Source organism: Oncorhynchus mykiss, chromosome 28 (assembly GCF_013265735.2).
Source record: "Oncorhynchus mykiss isolate Arlee chromosome 28, USDA_OmykA_1.1, whole genome shotgun sequence".
NCBI lineage: Eukaryota > Metazoa > Chordata > Actinopteri > Salmoniformes > Salmonidae > Oncorhynchus > Oncorhynchus mykiss.
The window spans coordinates 7,860,454-7,881,626 of record NC_048592.1 but is presented as its reverse complement, the minus strand read 5'-3'; the positions used below and the strand labels follow the sequence as shown (position 1 = coordinate 7,881,626).

The 21,173-nt window shown below is 39.2% G+C and overlaps 1 protein-coding gene across 1 annotated transcript; it reads left to right on the top strand.

Annotated features, from left to right (window-relative positions):
- The first annotated feature begins 3,260 nt into the window (after positions 1-3,260).
- On the top strand, positions 3,261-19,305 carry LOC110508436 (GRAM domain-containing protein 2A). Its single transcript, XM_036966910.1, has 13 exons — positions 3,261-3,576; positions 7,646-7,807; positions 7,922-7,982; positions 8,151-8,223; positions 8,576-8,679; positions 11,685-11,774; positions 11,881-11,952; positions 12,147-12,245; positions 12,517-12,598; positions 12,743-12,823; positions 13,082-13,181; positions 18,295-18,405; positions 18,821-19,305. The coding sequence occupies exons 1-13, from the start codon at positions 3,536-3,538 to the stop codon at positions 18,840-18,842; spliced, it is 1,098 nt and encodes a 365-aa protein (XP_036822805.1). The 5' UTR covers positions 3,261-3,535; the 3' UTR covers positions 18,843-19,305.
- The last annotated feature ends 1,868 nt before the right edge of the window (positions 19,306-21,173 follow it).

Here is a 21,173-nt window from a genome sequence, read left to right as displayed (position 1 = left end):
CCTTGACTGCACCGAGTCCCATTTCGGAGAAATCCCAAGCAGCCGTGTTTACAAATTCGAACACTGGAAAGTGATATGTAATCTACACCTTGATTATGCTGATAGAAAAATCCTCATTATTTAGATTTATAAACTGGGTGGTTTGAGCCAAACTGCTGATTGGCTGAAAGCCGTGGTATATCAGACCGTATACAATGGGTGACAAAACAGTTATTTTTACTCTTCTAATTACGTTGGTAACCAGTTTATAATTAAACAATAAGGCCTAATGAAGTGTGGTATATGGCCAATATACCAAGGCTTAGTGCTGTTCTTATGCACAACGCAATGCCATTACAGCCATTAGCCGTGGTATATTAGCCATATGCTGTACCACAAACCCCCGAATAGCCTTATTGTGATTATAAACTGGTTACCAACGGAATTAGAAGAGGTAAAATACATGTTTTGTCATACCCATTGTGGTTCGAGCCCTGAATGCTGATTGGCTGAAAGCTGTGGTATGTCAGGCCATATACCATGGGTATGACAAAACATATATGACCAATATACCACGGCTAAGGGCTGTGTCCTAGCACTCCACGTTGCGTTGTATGTAAGAACAGCTCTTAGCTGTGGTATATAGGCCATATACCACACCCCCTCAGGCCTTATTGCTTAAAGAGACTACACTTTCTCCCGTCTAACTTGACTGGGGCAGGTGTGATTTTGTGACAATGATTGCAAGAGCTACTCAACGATTTGACAGCTCCAATGCAGTTCCACCTCTGCTACGCAATGCTATCAACGGTTAACTCTTGATCTGATCCGACCTTGGCATAAGCCAAGGCCTAAAAATGTTAATCAAGCTGTAACGCTGATCTTCCGCGATATGGATTGAATTGAGCCCCGATGTTTTTTCCCAGTCTATATTAGAGGAACATAAATGTCCTGTAAAGGAATTGGTGAGTGATGTAGGATGTCTGCATTGAGTTGAAATATATAGTCTATAATATATAGGAATATATAAGAAGATATAGGACATATCCATACATTGTATAGGAATATAATATATAAACAAACATATAGGCTATATCCATACATTGTCGCAAAGTGGGTCGCGGACCGTTAATGGTGGGTCGCGACGTGTCCGAGTAAATGTATAATTATTTAATTAATTACTGGAATTGACTTGGTCAAGTGCATCTGCGGTCTCTGCTCAGTTTGGCAGCTGCGCGAGTGAAGGGGGATATCCTCGTGATTCGCGGTTTACCGGATCTTTTTTCTGCAGTTTTCTTGAAGATCACTCTGCGACACACACGATGCAGCGCTGTCGTTCAGCAGCAGATGATGCTCTGTCTGCCACTGACTTGTCATGACCACTAGCCTTCACTCACCGCTGTAATGAAATGGACTCATGCTAGTAACAAGTTCTGACTGAGCTCAATTATCATGAAACGCATATAGAGCGATCTCTTTCATACCAACTTATAACGAGGAGCGCCCACAATGTGTTTTGTGAGGGGATGTGCTTAGTAATGAGTCTCTCATAACAACAAATGATGGTAAACCCAGGGAGTTCTTTCAGAACCGCTGCAGAATGCTTCCGGAAACAGTGTTTCGACAGTTGAAGAGTACGTCAGCTAGCAAGGCATTGTTGTCATTTTACAACAGGTGATGATCAGCAGAAATAAGGTAGTATTAACTAACTCTCATAGTAGTAGATGTGAGTTTCTCTTTCAAACAATCCCCTGGCCTTGTACCACAGCTAATAGTTAACATTCGCCAAAGCAAACTAGTTACTGACAGTGCAACCCCAGTAGCAGTACAGATGAAGATGAACAATGATCAGGATCACTGTACACCTTACTGTAGAAATTATTGTTGAAAACTAGTCTAGGTTTGAACTGTTGCAGTTAAAATACATTTTTTATTCTTAACTGGAAAAAACTGATTGAAGCAAGATGCTTTCCAGGTAAACACACTCACACAGGTCTGGGTTGTTCATCTACAGCAGGAAGCGGTCTCCTGCCTGACTGAGAAAGCAGTAGATGTTCTGATCCAGTTTGGCACCACATACCTACGCGAGAAAGGGTTCTCAACCCTGACATACTTAAAAAACAAGTACAGAAACAGTTTCAAGGCTGAGCATAACCTCAGTGTGGTAGTGTCAAAAACGCCCAGAATAGACATGCACTCATTAGCACTGTGTGTGTTTTCTGGTCTACATCTGTGTGATGTGATCAATCAGTTTATTCCAGTTCAGAATGAAAAAAAAAATAGATATTGTATTTTAACAGCAACAGTTCCAACCTAGACCTTATTTCAACAATAATTTATACAGTAAGATGTACAGTAGGCCTGATCATTTTTCATCTGTATTGTTACTTACGGTTGCACTATCAAAAAGCCTGTGTGTGTTCTGTTATACATCTGTGTGATGTGATCAATCCGTTTATTCCAGTTCAGAATGAAAATGATGTATTCTATTTTAACAGCAAAAGTTCCAACCTAGACAGATATGCAAGAGTGTTTTTAATGGGGGGAAATATAAACATGAATAGATATTTATATGGATATTTAATTTCATTGTTTTTTGTTTTTGTCTATATTGCATTTGTTTTAGGCATAAGGGCAATGAAATGTACCGATATTTATGGAGAGTTGCATATTTTCCTAAGCTTGGGTCCTAGGAAAACACAGCATTTCTAATTTGGGTCCCAGGCTGAACAAGTTTAAGAACCACTGCAATAGAGCATTATGTATTATCATGGCCAGACAGAAATACATTTAGCTGAATTTCCTCAAACTCAAAAATGTCTTTGCCATGATGATAAAGTGGTTTTCAGGAAAAATCATGTATCCACCTCTTTCAAACATCAAACAGGAATACTATACTACATCAGCCAACTTTTAAGAATCTGCATTGTAACGTTGGGTTCTGAACAAACTGAGTAAAACTCAAATGGACAACTAGAAAATGCTCAAACCAAGTTTACACATCCACTGGGTCAAACAGCTGTGTGTCAGAGTGTGTGAGAGTGTGTGTAGTGTACGTGACATGTGTGTACATGTGTTTGCATTTTGATTCATGCATTATGTGTATGATTTCAACAGCACTAACCTGTGGGTGGGAGTAGGATTGTTACAACACCTGTAGCAGCAGTTTCCACAAGCAGCAGAGGTGTGTGCAAGTGGCACCGGCAGCATGCTCGGGCCTCCAAAGTTGATTTGTTAAGCTTGAATGGTATTCCCGCCCCCAGAAATTGATAGATGAAGCCAACAATAAGCTTGAAGAGGATAGGCTGGTAACAGGAGAAGGCTGTCTCTACCTCTAGCTATCTATCAGCTGCTGCTCTCTGTGGGCTAAAGCCAGGTAGGAAACTAGAGAGACAGGCTGGGCGTATACTGCAGCACATTGGTGGCTAAGTGTGTGTGAGAGAGTCGGTTTACACCGACACAGTCAGTGAAGTACAGAAGGGTGGAGTGGAGAGGAGCTCAGTGGGAGTGTGAGTGTGCGTGGAGGAGTGTGAGAGACATTTAACCACTTCAGACCATGAACATGAAGCACCGGAGGTTCTCCCTTGACAGCTCAGTGTGAGTATCAACCAATCAAACTTTTTTAAATAAGTGATTTATTATTATGCATTGTTTCTGTACAGTTATTGACAGGCTCAGTTAAACTCCAGCTATAGAGACCGTTTTCAATGTTTATATTTACATTAGGAAGTTTGAATGTCCCTTAACATAATCTTATTGGATTTTATAATAGGATATTACAGTACTGTACAGTCCTCAAACATACAAGTAGTACATACCACAGATTAGAACACACCATATGGGGTTTGGGCCATTCCGCTTGTATTTATAGCTGTTTCACAAGTGGGTTAGTTTGAATGGAGGATTCACCTGAGTGGAGAAAAATAAAGTGAAAGAGGAGGAGAGGGAAGGAAGGAAGGGAACTTGTTTGTTGCTATAATTTGGACTCAGGGGTGGACGTAACATAGTAAACGAAAAGTCAGGACACTCAAATTAGTATGATATGTTTAATTTTGGTATGTAACGTATACATTTTTGGATGTCCATCATCCATTTTGTATGATATGTTACAAATTACAATTTGTAAGTTTGTTATGATTTTCAATTTGTTTAATATGTTACGAATTTGCAACATGTATGATATGTTAAGAATTCCAATTTGTTGTGGCTAACATTAGCTAGGTGGCTCACACTAACGTTAGCTAGGTGGCTAATGTTAGCTAGACTAGGAGTTAAGGCTAGGGTTAGGGTCAGGTGTTATCTTAAAGGGTTAGGGTTAGGGGAATGGTTAGCTAACATGCTAAGTAGTTGAAAAGTAGCTAAAAAGTAGTAAGTAGTTGCAGTTGCTTATTAGCTAAAATGCTCAAGTTGTTTGTGATGAGATTCAAACAAGCAACCTTTGGGTTGCTAGACGTTTGCGTTATATGCCAACCCATCCACTCTGACCAACCATCCTCCTTTCATTTTTGACTTAATAAATCCCTTTCCTGCAGTCAAATGACCTAGTGCCCTCCTGGGTGGAATGTTATTCATATTTGTAATAAATATTATTTCAAAAACCTGCTGAAAATCTGAAGTTTTTATGTCAAACGGTTTTCTGGGATGTATATAAAGTGTAATATTGGGATGCAAACTCATAATATAATACCTTTAAGATCTATAACTGACATGGTACAGGTGACTTATTTTTTTAAAGTCCATAACCATGTGTGTGAGATGTGTACTTTTGTTTAAAAGTAGATTTGTTTAAAACTACCAAGAAACACTCTGTGTGACCCTGATTTAGCCCACTGCAGTAAAATTAAGGAACCTTCTTATATAACCATACCAAATGTAACATATCATACAAATTTCAATGTCCTGGATTTTCGTTTACTATATTACATCTGTTCTATGAGACCGGGCTGTTTTGTTTACATTCCACCAAAATGCGTGGCAGCCATACCCTTCAGGGCCCTTGTCTTTATTTATTTGTAATTTTATAAGATTAGGTGAAAATAAACAACTTTCTATTCCTTTTGTCATTTATGAGATACAAACAGGTTGTTTTGCATTATAGCTGATTGCTTTGTTTGTTGTAGTTTTAAAATAATATTTATTTTGTATACAGTGCCTTGCGAAAGTATTCGCCCCCCTTGAACTTTGCGACCTTTTGCCACATTTCAGGCTTCAAACATAAAGATATAAAACTTTATTTTTTTGTGAAGAATCAACAACAAGTGGGACACAATCATGAAGTAGAACGACATTTATTGGATATTTCAAACTCTTTTAACAAATCAAAAACTGAAAAATTGGGCGTGCAAAATTATTCAGCCCCTTTACTTTCAGTGCAGAAAACTCTCTCCAGAAGTTCAGTGAGGATCTCTGAATGATCCAATGTTGACCTAAATGACTAATGATGATAAATACAATCCACCTGTGTGTAATCAAGTCTCCGTATAAATGCACCTGCACTGTGATAGTCTCAGAGGTCCGTTAAAAGCGCAGAGAGCATCATGAAGAACAAGGAACACACCAGGCAGGTCCGAGATACTGTTGTGAAGAAGTTTAAAGCCGGATTTGGATACAAAGAGATTCCCCAAGCTTTAAACATCCCAAGGAGCACTGTGCAAGCGATAATATTGAAATGGAAGGAGTATCAGACCACTGCAAATCTACCAAGACCTGGCCGTCCCTCTAAACTTTCAGCTCATACAAGGAGAAGACTGATCAGAGATGCAGCCAAGAGGCCCATGATCACTCTGGATGAACTGCAGAGATCTACAGCTGAGGTGGGAGACTCTGTCCATAGGACAACAATCAGTCGTATATTGCACAAATCTGGCCTTTATGGAAGAGTGGCAAGAAGAAAGACATTTCTTAAAGATATCCATAAAAAGTGTTGTTTAAAGTTTGCCACAAGCCACCTGGGAGACACACCAAACATGTGGAAGAAGGTGCTCTGGTCAGATGAAACCAAAATGGAACTTTTTGGCAACAATGCAAAACGTTATGTTTGGCGTAAAAGCAACACAGCTGAACACACCATCCCCACTGTCAAACATGGTGGTGGCAGCATCATGGTTTGGGCCTGCTTTTCTTCAGCAGGGACAGGGAAGATGGTTAAAATTGATGGGAATATGGATGGAGCCAAATACAGGACCATTCTGGAAGAAAACCTGATGGAGTCTGCAAAAGACCTGAGACTGGGACGGAGATTTGTCTTCCAACAAGACAATGATCCAAAACATAAAGCAAAATCTACAATGGAATGGTTAAAAAATAAACATATCCAGGTGTTAGAATGGCCAAGTCAAAGTCCAGACCTAAATCCAATCGAGAATCTGTGGAAAGAACTGAAAACTGCTGTTCACAAATGCTCTCCATCCAACCTCACTGAGCTCGAGCTGTTTTGCAAGGAGGAATGGGAAAAAAATTCAGTCTCTCGATGTGCAAAACTGATAGAGACATACCCCAAGCGACTTACAGCTGTAATCGCAGCAAAAGGTGGCGCTACAAAGTATTAACTTAAGGGGGCTGAATAATTTTGCACGCCCAATTTTTCAGTTTTTGATTTGTTAAAAAAGTTTGAAATATCCAATAAATGTCGTTCCACTTCATGATTGTGTCCCACTTGTTGTTGATTCTTCACAAAAAAATAAAGTTTTATATCTTTATGTTTGAAGCCTGAAATGTGGCAAAAGGTTGCAAAGTTCAAGGGGGCCGAATACTTTCGCAAGGCACTGTATATATAGCGTAAGCATATATTCTCAATCAATAATTAATCAAATTCTTTCTTTCTGTAGTGGATATATGTATATATATACTCAAGGCTTTTTTTCGTAAAGATTGTTTTGGGGACTCTTTCATTCTGTGATGATTTAGTGCATTTTATTTGCACATTCACATTGAAGTTTGACTTTTTGAGCTGTAAATGTAGTAGCTTTTGTTGCTATTAGGCCTAAATTGTCTGTAAGGAGTGGCACAATAATTAATTAAGTGATGGAACAGGATTAACAAAGATACATGTATATTCAATTTCCACTGTTTGCTTTCTCCCAGCCTCAGGTGGGGGAACTTAAACATCGTATAACACACACTTTGCATGTGACATGTTTTGACCATTTAAAATACAAATAATAGCAAATCTTCCTTTGACCTGGATGCCACATATGTTTTAGACAACTAATTTAACTGTTAAGTTGTTGTTGACCATCTTATCAACTACGAGCTAGAACTGCTCTGCCAACCGTTGTACTCTTCTTTATGGTTGTCTGATGGTATCAAGTAGATGATGTGAATGTAAACAACGGGTGGCAGGTAGCCTATTGGTTAAGAGCATTGGGCCGGTAATCACAATGTTGCTGGTTCGAATGCCCGAGTCAACTAGGTGAACAATCTGCCAATGTGCCCTTGAGCAAGGCACTTAACCCTAATTGCTTCTGTATTAATTCATTGTTAGAGCAGCTTTCACCAGAAGACAAAACTATGCCCATGGGTAGGTGAATTTAAATTCAAACCACAACTTTATGTTAATTACAAAGTAAGACCTATACTGAAGGTAAATATGCAAATAGCTAAGTATGACCTCTAAACAGGAAGTGTTTACAGACCAAGGTGACCGTTTAGTGTCCTGTTCCTCCAGGTCCCTGGAGGATGGTGATGGAGGTAATCTGCTGGACCAGAGGAGAGGCAGCCGCAGTAGGCCTAAGAAGAGTGGAGAGAGGAGGAAAAGCCACAGTCTAGAGGAGGCACAGCTAGAAACACAGGGGCTGGGATGCAGCCTGAACCGGAGCAACTCACTCAGGTCAGAGGTTACTTATGAAAGCAAGTACAATGACTAGAACAGGGCGTGGACTGGGGGAAGCGAAGCCCTCGAAGTCCATATGTGCGTGTGTAATTGTGATCTCCCTATCCACAGGTCACAGACCATAGAGGAGGAGAGCTTCCATCGGCCTGATGGCGTCATTGTCACCAAAAATGTAAGCACATTTAAATGTGGAGCACAACACCCTGCAGGTACTATTGCACCTTCTCCACTACATGTTTGGATTCTTGGATCTGGCTCAGAAATATGTCCTGATTGAATGATTGATACATTCATGAATTGGTTGATTGATTCATTCCATCATTTCCTCTCTCTCTTGTAGAGCTTTGTGAAATACAACAAAGCCTTTCACAAACTCTTCGAAGACATTCCCGCAGAGGAGAAACTAACTCATGGTGAGTTGATATAAGTACATGGGGAGTGTGTAACTTATTTATGATTTTGTTGTTGTCCATTGAGTGTTTGTCTGGGCTGCGTGTGGATTTATGGCTTGCATGTTTGCTTATGGAGTCGACATAATAATGAATGCATTGAGACATTCAATATAATTAATTCCACAACCTGTGCATTGTGCTCCTTGCTAACAACTAATTACATTAAACTACTTATTCACTCACTTTGCACAATATTTTAACATGTGCCCTCAGCTGCTTAGGACGGCATACAGAACATCACACTGTATTCTGGGAAAAGGGACGTTTCATTCAGTCTCTCTCATTTGGCAATGTTCTCTGCTTGTGTTTTCAGCGTTCACCTGTGCCCTGCAGAAGGAAGTGTTGTATCATGGGAAGCTATTTGTGTCTGTCAACTATGTGTGTTTCTACTCCTCCGTACTCCTCAAAGACACCAAGGTAAGATGCTCAAATATAGTAGAGTAGAGCAGATAATGCCAAGTTCGCCAACATACAGTGCTCTCCATAATTATTGGGACAGTGAATCATTTTTTCTTCTTTTGGCTCTATACTCTATATTCTATACTCCAAACAATGACTATGAGGTTAAAGTGCAGACTTTCAGCTTTAATTTGAGGGAATTTTCATCCATATCGGGTTAACCGTTTAGAAAATTTACTGTGTTATGTGTGAAGTTGATGTTGTACCTGTTTCTTTCTGTGTTATATGTGAAATTGATGTTGCACCTGTTTCTTTCTGTGTTATGGGTGTAGTTGATGTTGTACCTGTTTCTTTCTGTGTTGTGTGAAGTTGATGTTGTACCTGTTTTTTTCTGTGTTATTTGTGAAGTTGTTGTGGTACCTGTTTCTTTCTGTGTTATGTGTGAAGTTGATGTTGTACCTGTTTCTTTCTGTGTTATATGTGAAATTGATGTTGCACCTGTTTCTTTCTGTGTTATGTGTGAAGTTGATGTTGTACCTGTTTCGTTCTGTTATGTGTGAAGTTGATGTTGCACCTGTTTCTTTCTGTGTTATGTGTGACGTTGATGTTGTACCTGTTTCTTTCTGTGTTATATGTGAAATTGATGTTGCACCTGTTTCTTTCTGTGTTATGTGTGAAGTTGATGTTGTACCTGTTTCGTTCTGTTATGTGTGAAGTTGTTGTTGTACCTGTTTCTTTCTGTGTTATGTGTGAAGTTGATGTTGTACCTGTTTCTTTCTGTGTTATATGTGAAATTGATGTTGCACCTGTTTCTTTCTGTGTTATGGGTGTAGTTGATGTTGTACCTGTTTCTTTCTGTGTTGTGTGAAGTTGATGTTGTACCTGTTTTTTTCTGTGTTATTTGTGAAGTTGTTGTGGTACCTGTTTCTTTCTGTGTTATGTGTGAAGTTGATGTTGTACCTGTTTTGTTCTGTGTTATGTGTGAAGTTGATGTTGCACCTGTTTCTTTCTGTGTTATGTGTGAAGTTGATGCTGTACCTGTTTCTTTCTGTGTTATGTGTGACGTTGATGTTGTACCTGTTTCTTTCTGTGTTATGTGTGAAGTTGATGTTGTACCTGTTTCTTTCTGTGTTATTTGTGAAGTTGTTGTGGTACCTGTTTCTTTCTGTGTTATGTGTGAAGTTGATGTTGTACCTGTTTCGTTCTGTGTTATGTGTGAAGTTGATGTTGTACCTGTTTCTTTCTGTGTTATGTGTGAAGTTGATGTTGTACCTGTTTCTTTCTGTGTTATGTGTGACGTTGATGTTGTACCTGTTTCTTTCTGTGTTATGTGTGAAGTTGATGTTGTACCTGTTTCTTTCTGTGTTATGTGTGAAGTTGATGTTGTACCTGTTTCTTTCTGTGTTATATGTGAAATTGATGTTGTACCTGTTTCTTTCTGTGTTATGTGTGAAGTTGATGTTGTACCTGTTTCTTTCTGTGTTATATGTGAAATTGATGTTGCACCTGTTTCTTTCTGTGTTATGGGTGTAGTTGATGTTGTACCTGTTTCTTTCTGTGTTGTGTGAAGTTGATGTTGTACCTGTTTCTTTCTGTGTTATTTGTGAAGTTGTTGTGGTACCTGTTTCTTTCTGTGTTATGTGTGAAGTTGATGTTGTACCTGTTTCGTTCTGTGTTATGTGTGAAGTTGATGTTGCACCTGTTTCTTTCTGTGTTATGGGTGAAGTTGATGTTGTACCTGTTTCTTTCTGTGTTATGTGTGAAGTTGATGTTGCACCTGTTTCTTTCTGTGTTATGTGTGACGTTGTACCTGTTTCTTTCTGTGTTATATGTGAAATTGATGTTGCACCTGTTTCTTTCTGTGTTATGGGTGTAGTTGATGTTGTACCTGTTTCTTTCTGTGTTGTGTGAAGTTGATGTTGTACCTGTTTCTTTCTGTGTTATGTGTGACGTTGATGTTGTACCTGTTTATTTCTGTGTTATGTGTGAAGTTGATGTTGTACCTGTTTCTTTCTGTGTTATATGTGAAATTGATGTTGCACCTGTTTCTTTCTGTGTTATGGGTGTAGTTGATGTTGTACCTGTTTCTTTCTGTGTTATGTGTGAAGTTGATGTTGTACCTGTTTCGTTCTGTGTTGTGTGAAGTTGATGTTGTACCTGTTTCTTTCTGTGTTATTTGTGAAGTTGTTGTGGTACCTGTTTCTTTCTGTGTTATGTGTGAAGTTGATGTTGTACCTGTTTCGTTCTGTGTTATGTGTGAAGTTGATGTTGTACCTGTTTCTTTCTGTGTTATGTGTGAAGTTGATGTTGTACCTGTTTCTTTCTGTGTTATGTGTGACGTTGATGTTGTACCTGTTTCTTTCTGTGTTATGTGTGAAGTTGATGTTGTACCTGTTTCTTTCTGTGTTATGTGTGAAGTTGATGTTGTACCTGTTTCTTTCTGTGTTATATGTGAAATTGATGTTGTACCTGTTTCTTTCTGTGTTATGTGTGAAGTTGATGTTGTACCTGTTTCTTTCTGTGTTATATGTGAAATTGATGTTGCACCTGTTTCTTTCTGTGTTATGGGTGAAGTTGATGTTGTACCTGTTTCTTTCTGTGTTGTGTGAAGTTGATGTTGTACCTGTTTCTTTCTGTGTTATTTGTGAAGTTGTTGTGGTACCTGTTTCTTTCTGTGTTATGTGTGAAGTTGATGTTGTACCTGTTTCGTTCTGTGTTATGTGTGAAGTTGATGTTGCACCTGTTTCTTTCTGTGTTATGGGTGAAGTTGATGTTGTACCTGTTTCTTTCTGTGTTATGTGTGAAGTTGATGTTGCACCTGTTTCTTTCTGTGTTATGTGTGACGTTGTACCTGTTTCTTTCTGTGTTATATGTGAAATTGATGTTGCACCTGTTTCTTTCTGTGTTATGTGTGAAGTTGATGTTGTACCTGTTTCGTTCTGTGTTATGTGTGAAGTTGTTGTGGTACCTGTTTCTTTCTGTGTTATGTGTGAAGTTGATGTTGTACCTGTTTCTTGTTGTAGGTGGTGGTTCACGTGTCCAGCATTAAGGAAGTGAAAAAGCAGAACTCAGCCTTGTCTATGCTCTCCATCCACACTACGGATGGAGACAAGGTCGGAAACAAACCCACAGTGGCCCTGATAGTCTTTGTTTGAGTGCGTGCGTCTTTGCATGTGGGCTGTTGTGTAGTCCCTTATTCTGTTTTGTCTATGTTTTCAGTATTTGTTGGTGTCTTTGCGGAACCGGCATGTGTGTTACAAAATCCTGCAGACTGTGTGTACACAAGCACAGGTATACCCACATGATCTCTGACCTATCTCTCTCTCTCTTCCTCTTGCTATATAACTATCTCCCGTCTTTCTCTCTCCTGTCTTATTTACCCCATTTCTATCTCCTTATCTATAATCTGCAATTATCCTCTCCTTTCTTTGTTCTCTGTTTTCACCAAAGATGAATACTCTTTAACACACTGCATTGTGTGTCAGACTGTGTTCACACAGCAGCAGGGGGAGAATGGTAGCAGCAGTCCCCACGTCTCGCCAGGAGAGAACGGTGTTGACGACGTGAATCAGGACATAGACACGGTAAGACCCCATCATGTCCCCCACCATGTACTGCCCATTTCTACTTTGACTGGTGATGACAAATGTCTGTCCTTTGTTGACACAACTACCTCTGGTTCCTCATGGTTGATCTTCGCTGTGCACTTAGTGACGTCAAAGAATCCACTTTCACTTTCCAGAACTCACTTTCAATATGATTTTGTGTGGATTTAATGAAGATAAATCATGGGCTTGTCATGATCAGACACACAAGCATACTTTCCTTTTCATTTGAACCCTTCCCTGCCCACAGATATCCAGCCACTCTAGCCTGGAGGACAGTATGGAGCAGAGCCTTCCTAAAGAGACTGTCTACTCTGACCTGCCCAGCAGAGGTTAGAAAGACTGTATTAGGATGTTTCCGCAAGAGACAGGAGAAAGAAAGGAGGGGAAATAGGATTAACAGAGGACATAAGAGAGAATTTTATGTTATGCTGTAATAGTACAATGATTAATAAATGCATGTTCACCTTCCTCAGGGAGGGACAGCTCCACTCCTAGAATCAGCATCAGCAAAGACCAGGACGATCAGTTCACATTCACAGAGGAGGAAGACTCAGGTAGTTTAAACACACACTGAAGCACACGCAGACACACTGACAACCACAGCCACACACACGTGCACATATACCACACACACACACACACACACTTAAATGTTGTTTGAATAATCAGTCAAATCAATCAAATGTGTTTATAAAGCCCTTCTTACATCAGCCGATGTCACAAAACTGTCACAAAGTGCTGTACAGAAACCCAGCCGAAAACCCCCAAACAGCAAGCAATCCATTGAATCCATTTTCTCTTCTCTGGATCAGCTAACTCGTGTTTTTGGAGAGTCACTGAAAGGATTAAATCTCTCCTCCTCATCAGAGAGATGAGCAACCTCAACGTCCTCCTCTCCATCTATCTGTTTCTGTGAGTACCATCTACCTCTCTGTCTTTCTCTCCGCCGCCTCTCTACCTCTCTAGCCTCTCAATGTCTAGACCTAGATGCTGAAGCCCTTCCCTCACCTCTTATCTTATCCACACACTGCCACCAGTGAGTCTTGGTCGTTCTAAACTTCTTCTGTTGAAGAATAATGGAGGCCAACGTGTTTTGGGGGACTTTCAATTCTACAGAAATGTTTTGGTGCCCTTTCCCAGATTTGTGCAACGACACAATCCTGTCTCTGAGCTCTACGGACAATTTCTTCGACCTCATGGTTTTTGCTCTGACATGCATTGTCAACTGTGGGACCTTGTATAGACAGGAGTGTGCCTTTCAAAATCATGTCCAGTCAATTGAATAAACCTCAGGTGGACTCCAATCAAGTTGTAGAAACATCTCAAGGATAATCAATGGAAACAGGATGCACCTCAGCTCAATTTCGAGTTTCATAGCAAAGGGTCTGAATACTTATGTAAATAAGGTGTTTCTGTTTTTTTTTGCAAAACTTTCTAAAAACCTGTTTTTGCTTTGTCATTATGGGGTATTGTGTGTCGATTGAGAAGAAATTGTTTAATTTAATCAATTTTAGAATGAGGCTGTAACAACAAAATGTGGAAAAAGGGAAGGGGTCTGAATACTTTCCGAATGCACTGTATAGCCTTGTTATTGTTATTGTATCATTCTTTTGTTTTACTTTAGTTTAATTAGTAAATATTTTGTTAGTTCTTAATTTTCTTAAAACTGCATTGTTGGCTAAGGGCTTGTAAGTAAGCTTTTCACGTTACGGTGTTATATTCGGCACGTGACAAATACAGTTTTATTTTATTACATTTATCTGAGTGCTTTGTTCTGATCTTGTCCATTTTCAGACGTGCGTCTACACATGACTTTCACATGTCTCTTATCTATCCATCGTGATTTCCTGGTCCCTTTGGCTATATAATCACCTTTTCAAGGAAATGCAGGTGTCTGTCTGCTTAGGTATGTTGTCTTTCTGGTTTGGTTTGGAGCCATCTGATGTTTATATGAGGTTAATTCCTGGAGAGATGGTTAGATACAGTACCTTCAGAATGTATTCACACCCCTTGACTCTTTCCACATTTTGTTGTGTTTCAGCCTGAATTTACAATGGATTCAATTGCAATACCCCATCATGTCAAAGTGGAATTATGTTTTTCAAATTTTTTGACTAATTAATAAAAACATTTAAGCTGAAATGTCAATAAGTCAATAAGTATTCAACTCCTTTGTCATGACAAGCCTAAATAAGTTCAGCAGTAAAAATGTGCTCACCAAGTCACATAATATGTTGCATGGACTCACTCTGTGTGCAATAACATGATTTGTGAACATGATTTACCTCATCTCTGTACCCCACACATACAATTATCTGTAAGGTTCCTTAGGTCGAGCAGTGAATTTCAAATACAGATTCAACCACAAAGACCAGGGAGCTTTTCCAATGCAACGCAAATAAGGGCACCCATTGGTAAGTGGGTAAAAAAGCAGACATTGAATATCCCTTTGAGCATGGTGAAGTTATTACACTGAACAAAAATATAAACACAACATGTAAAGTGTTGGTCCCATGTTTCATGAGCTGAAATACATATTCCATATGCACAAAAAGCTTATTTCTCTAAAATGTTGTGCACAATTTAATTTACATTCATGTTAGTGAGCATTTCTCCTTCACGAAGATAATCCATCCAACTGACAAGTGTGGCATATCAAGAAGCTGATTTAAACAGCATGTGATCATTACACAGGTGCACCTTGTGCTGGGGACAATAAAAGGCCACTCTAAAATGTGCATTTTTTGTCACACAACACAACGCCACCGATGTCTCAAGTTGAGGGAGCATGCAATTGGCATGTTGACTGCAGGAATGTCCACCAGAGCTGTTTCCAGAGAATTTAATGTCAATTTCTCTACCATAAGCCGCCTCCAACGTCGTTTTAGAGAATTTGGCAGTACGTCCAACCAGCCTCACAACTGCAGAGCACGTATATGGCGTCATGTGGCGAGCGGTTGTCAACAGAGTGCCCCGTGGTGGCGGTGGGGTTATGGTGTGGTGCCTAATGCATTTATTTCAATTGACTGATTTCCTCACATGAACTGTAACTCAGTCAAATTAATAAAATTGTTGCATGTTACATTTATATTTTAGTTCAGTTTAATTACACTATGGATGGCGTATCAATAAACCCAGTCAAAGATACAGGTGTCCCCTAATCTAAGGATTCCACGTGAGTGGGAATATAGATATGCATCTGTTGGTCACAGACACCTTAAAAAAACATGCACCTCACAATGGGCCTCAGGATTTGGTCACAGTATTTTTGCACATTCAAATTGCTATCGATAAAATGCAATTGTGTTCGTTGTCTGTAGCTTATGCCTTCCTAACTTGCCGGAGAGGAAGGAAACCATTCAGGAATTTCACCAGGAGGCCAATGGTAACTTTGAAGCAGTTACAGAGTTTAATGGCTGTGATAGGAGAAAAATGAGGATGATCAACAACATTGTAGTTACTCCACAATACTAACCTAAATGCAAAACTGAGCGTAAAAAATATTACAAAACGTGCATCCTGTTTGCAACAAGGAACTAAAGTAATACTGCAAAAAATGTGGCAAAGCAATGAACTTTTAGTCCTGAATACAAAGTGTTATGTTTGGGGCAAATCCAATACAACACATTACTGAGTACCACTCCATATTTTCAGAAACAGAATGGAGCTAAGGCAAAATCCTAAAGGAAAATCTGGTTCAGACTGCTTTCCAACAGACACTGGGAGATGAATTCCTCTTTGAGCTCCCGAGTGGCGCAGCGGCACTGCATCTCAGTTCTAGAGGCGTCACTACAGACCCTGGTTTGATCCTGGGCTGTATCACAACCGATCATGATCGGGAATCCTATAGGGTGGCGCACAATTGGCCCAGCGTCATCTGGGTTAGGGTAAGCCTTCATTATAAATAAGAATTTGTTCTTAACTAACTTGCTCAATTAAATATAGATTAAATAAAACATGTAAAAGACCAGGACAAATCTAAACTGGAGTTGCTTACCAAGAAGACAGTGAATGTTCCTGAGTGGCTGAGTTACTGTTTTGAATTAAATCTACCTGAAAATCTATGGCAAGGCCTGAAAATGGTTGTCTAGCAATGATCAACAACCAATTTGACAGAGCTTAAAAGAATACTGGGCAAATGTTGCACAATCCAGGTGTGGAAAGCTCTTAGAGACTTACCCAGAAAGACTCTCAGCTGTAATTGCTGCCAAATGTGCTTCTACAAATATTGACTCAGGGGTGTGAATACTTATGTAAATTAGATATTTCTGTATTATATTTTCAATAAATTTGCTAACATTTCTAAAAACATGTTTTCACTTTGTCATTATGGGGTATTGTGTGTAGATGGGTGAGAAAAACAGATATTTAATCAATTTTGAATTCAGGCTGTAACACAACAAAATGTGGAATAAGTAAAGAGGTATGAATAGGAAGGCATTGTAGATGGATCTTGTTTTTGAAGCACAATATGTTCTCCAGATGGTCATACTGTATGTACTGTGAACTTCTTTCATACTGCATGTACTGTGAACTTCTTTCATACTGCATGTACTGTGAACTTCTTTCATACTGTATGTACTGTGAGCTTCTTTCATACTGCATGTACTGTGAACTTCTTTCATACTACATGTACTGTGAACTTCTTTCACACTGCATGTACTGTGAGCTTCTTTCATACTGCATGTACTGTGAACTTCTTTCATACTGCATGTACTGTGAACTTCTTTCATACTACATGTACTGTGAACTTCTTTCACACTGCATGTACTGTGAGCTTCTTTCATACTGCATGTACTGTGAGCTTCTTTCATACTGCATGTACTGTGAGCTTCTTTCATACTGCATGTACTGTGAACTTCTTTCATACTGCATGTACTGTGAACTTCTTTCATACTACATGTACTGTGAACTTCTTTCATACTGCATGTACTGTGAACTTCTTTCATACTGTATGTACTGTGAACTTCTTTCATACTACATGTACTGTGAACTTCTTTCACACTGCATGTACTGTGAGCTTCTTTCATACTGCATGTACTGTGAACTTCTTTCATACTGCATGTACTGTGAACTTATTTCATACTGCATGTACTGTGAGCTTCTTTCATACTGCATGTACTGTGAACTTCTTTCATACTGCATGTACTGTGAGCTTTTTTCATACTGCATGTACTGTGAACTTCTTTCATACTGCATGTACTGTGAACTTCTTTCATACTGCATGTACTGTGAACTTCTTTCATACTGCATGTACTGTGAACTTATTTCATACTGTATGTACTGTGAACTTCATTCATACGGTATGTACTGTGAACTTCTTTCATACTGTATGTACTGTGGACTTCATTCATACAATATAAACTGTGAACTTATTTTATACTGTATGTACTGTGAACAAAATAATGGTCTCTCCCTTTAGAATCTGGTTCCTCTCACGATGTCTTCTTCTTTTTATTTTATCCAACCTCCAAGTCCTTATAGTAGATAGGTTTTCCTTGCAACTGTCTCCTTTGGTTTCTCTTTCATTAGTTGCCTGTGAACTGTGGAGGATACATGTAATTGCGTGTTTGTGCTCTGACAATACTTTCTATTTGCCCCTCAGGGGATGAATCAATTCATATTGAATTACACCTAATGATGATAGATTTATATAGACTGTGTTAGATTTTGTATCACACTGTAGAGAGATTACCTTTCATGTGCGATAAAACAGTATTCAACAGTATAAACAATAAAGATTAGGGAGGGAACACTTCCTTAGTTATTTTGCCGTATGTGTACAGTACATAAGATTGTGTGTGTGTGTGTGTGTGTGTGTGTGTGTGTGTGTGTGTGTGTGTGTGTGTGTGTGTGTGTGTGTGTGTGTGTGTGTGTGTGTGTGTGTGTGAGTGAGTGTGTGTGTGTGTGTGTGTGTGTGTGTGTGTGTGTGTGTGTGTGTGTGTGTGTGTGTGTGTGTGTGTGTGTGTGTGTGTGTGTGTGTGTGTGTGTGTGTGTGTGTGTGTGTGTGTGTGTGTGTATATAGGGTGGTGCTTCTACTGCTGTCATCAGGGTACATCGGCCTGCGGATCTTAGCACTGGAGGAGCAGCTGAGTTCCCTAGGGGCCCTGCCTGATTTCTCCATACACCACAGAGAGTGAGCAAACACGCACGCACCGCGGGGTAGTTTTCCACAGATTACTGTTCCCCGTTGTGATACTATCAAGCACCTTAAAAGAACTCCAAACTTCTACATGAAAAAAGGAAGTCACTTCTCAAATGAAAAACCATTAAACTATTTATGGTGAAGCATGCAGGCATGAGGATAAGGCAAGCTAGCTCAAACCGGTTGTGTAGACAGAGTGTTCTCAGACATCAGCAGCTACAGTACATCAGCAGCAGCAATCGCAGGAGGTTAGAAGATAAACGGCCCTGGAGGAATGTCACTTGTTTTTCCAGAAGTCACTCCACTATTATTATCCATAAACCTAACTACAGGAACACCCCTTGTGGGAATTTGAATCTTCACTTTACTAATATGTGTCCTCTCACTGCTCCTTCCTCATTCACAGATACAGGTACAAGGAAACGTAGTCTGCAGAGACACACAGCAGGAAGAATAAAGAGCAAGACTGTTTGTCCAAAGCCACAGGACAACAAACTACGTAGATCCACTTACTGTATAAAGGGTCTCAATTTCACGTCGTCTTGTGACTCGTGCGATGGACCATTGTTAAAATATTCAGTATTTATTTGTGGATCCTCCCGATCTGTTGAGGAGACAGATCACTTAGAATCTACGACTCTAGCGCCCCGTAGTGGTGTTTCTCAGAAATTTGGAAAATGTTAACTTCATACAAAGCAACATACCTTTTTATCTTTTTCTTGGTAGCCTATATTTAGTAGAATTTGATTTCAGGCCGTCGCAGTCCACTCCTAAAATAAATTGTCTTCCTGCTCTATTTGTTTGTCTCAGCTCAACTGGTTATGCCTGTTTTATTGTCTTGCTGTAAATTGTGTTATTTTTGAAAGTAATTAAAGTCAGCAATTACTTTAATCTCAAATTTCCTTGCAAATTCATTTTAGAGAACTTGTCTAACTGTCAGTGTCACAAACAGGCCAGCAGGGGGCACATTCTCCTCAAAACCAAATTAAACCTACTGTACACAATTATTAATGAAGTATACTTCCAATCTATAAAATCATGTATTTGAAAAAAGGCTACTTCTAAACATTCAAAATATATGTTTTCTTCTTAATACCGTTCTTGAATGTCACCCTATTAACTAAAATAGAATGTGTCAGCGAGACAGCCACTCACAAAGTATAGACTACTGATTGCTGTCCATGGTGCTGAAATTTCAACATGTCTATTGAATCGATTCTAGCCTTTCTGAGGTGCCAGGGCATGTTGCCTAGAGCTTTGCTTTGGCTAATGGATAAATGATTATTGTTAGTCCTATTTGGTCGTCATTCTCTCATACTAAGCCTAAACATTTCATGAAGCTATAGCCTCCTACATGGTGTCTGTTGTCTGGAGGCAACAATGTGTCTGTTGGCAGCTATGATGTAATTACTTATTCTATAATTAAAGTTGGAAACTCAAACATTGCAGATTGTAAAATTGATTTCCGATGCAACAGCATACTAATCAGTTACCAATATATTTTTAAAATATACAACTGTCCTGTATGGCCTAACTGAATGTGCATGACATGAGTTGTCCTTGCGCTCTCTCCTGGCTCGGATAGAGAGTTGTGCAAAACCAGTCTATTACCCCTTAAGAATCATACCCTTTTTCTCGCCTAAAATGATATACTGCACCCAAATCTAACTGCCTGTAGCTCAGGACCTGAAGCAAAGACATGCACATTCTTGATACCACTTGAAAGCGAACACATTGAAGTTTGTGGAAATGTGAAATTAATATAGGAGAATATAACACATTAGATCTAGTAAAAGATAATACAAACAAAAACATCATCTTTGAAATGCAAGAGAAAGGCCATGACATATTATTGTAGTTTAGGCACAATTTAGATTTTGGTGACTAGATGGCAGCAGTGTGTGTGCAACGTTTCAGATTGATCCAGTGAAGCATGGCAATACTGGACAATATTTTGTGTCAAGTCTACCAAAATGTGGCGAATTGGTCAATTGATTTCAAGTACATAACAGTAGGGAACATACAAAAATCATATGGTAATACAACATGTAAATTTACACACTCCCAGGAATGTCATACATGACGAATCATTAGCTTATAAAGAGACAGCAGGCATTCAAACTGTAGAACCCAGTTCCTACATCTGAAAATAAAAATGTATTTTGTCCAACAAAACTATACTACATTTTATCTTTGGGATCCTCAGAATGACAAATCAGAGTAAGATTAATGAATCTAAGTACATTATTTACCTTTAGAGGTGAATGTGTCAAACCAGTTGCTGTGATAAAAGTTTTTTGTTCTTGTGCACTCTCAAACAATAGCATGGTATTTTTTCACTGTAATAGCTGCTGTAAATTGGACAGTGCAGTTTAGATTAACTAGAATTTAAGCTTTCTGCCCATATATACGACATGTCTATGTCCTGGAAAGTTTGCTGTTACTTACAACTGTCATGCTAATCACATTAGCGCATGTTAGCTCTACCGTCCCAGTATAAGGACACCCATCATGTAGTGGTTAATGCCAACTAATACAGACAGTCCACCTTCAAATCACTAGTTTACTGGGGATTGTTTCATTACGCAATGTAGCCTACTATATCCTTAGCAGTAGCCTACAGTACCTTGCAAAAGTATTCATCCCCCTTGGTGTTTTTCCTATTTTGTTGCATTACAACCTGTAATTTAAATAGACTTTTATATGGATTTCGTGTAATGGACATACACAGAACAGTCCAAATTGGTGACGTGAAATTA

What these genes read in the sequence shown, in the direction of transcription:
- LOC110508436 (XM_036966910.1), top strand. Translation starts at nt 3,536, where the DNA reads ATGAACATGAAGCACCGGAGGTTCTCCCTTGACAGCTCAGT. An exon ending in CTCTCCATCTATCTGTTTCT is followed by an intron (nt 13,182 to 18,294) that starts GTGAGTACCATC and finishes GTGTGTATATAG; the next exon opens with GGTGGTGCTTCTACTGCTGT. An exon ending in TTCTCCATACACCACAGAGA is followed by an intron (nt 18,406 to 18,820) that starts GTGAGCAAACAC and finishes CCTCATTCACAG; the next exon opens with ATACAGGTACAAGGAAACGT.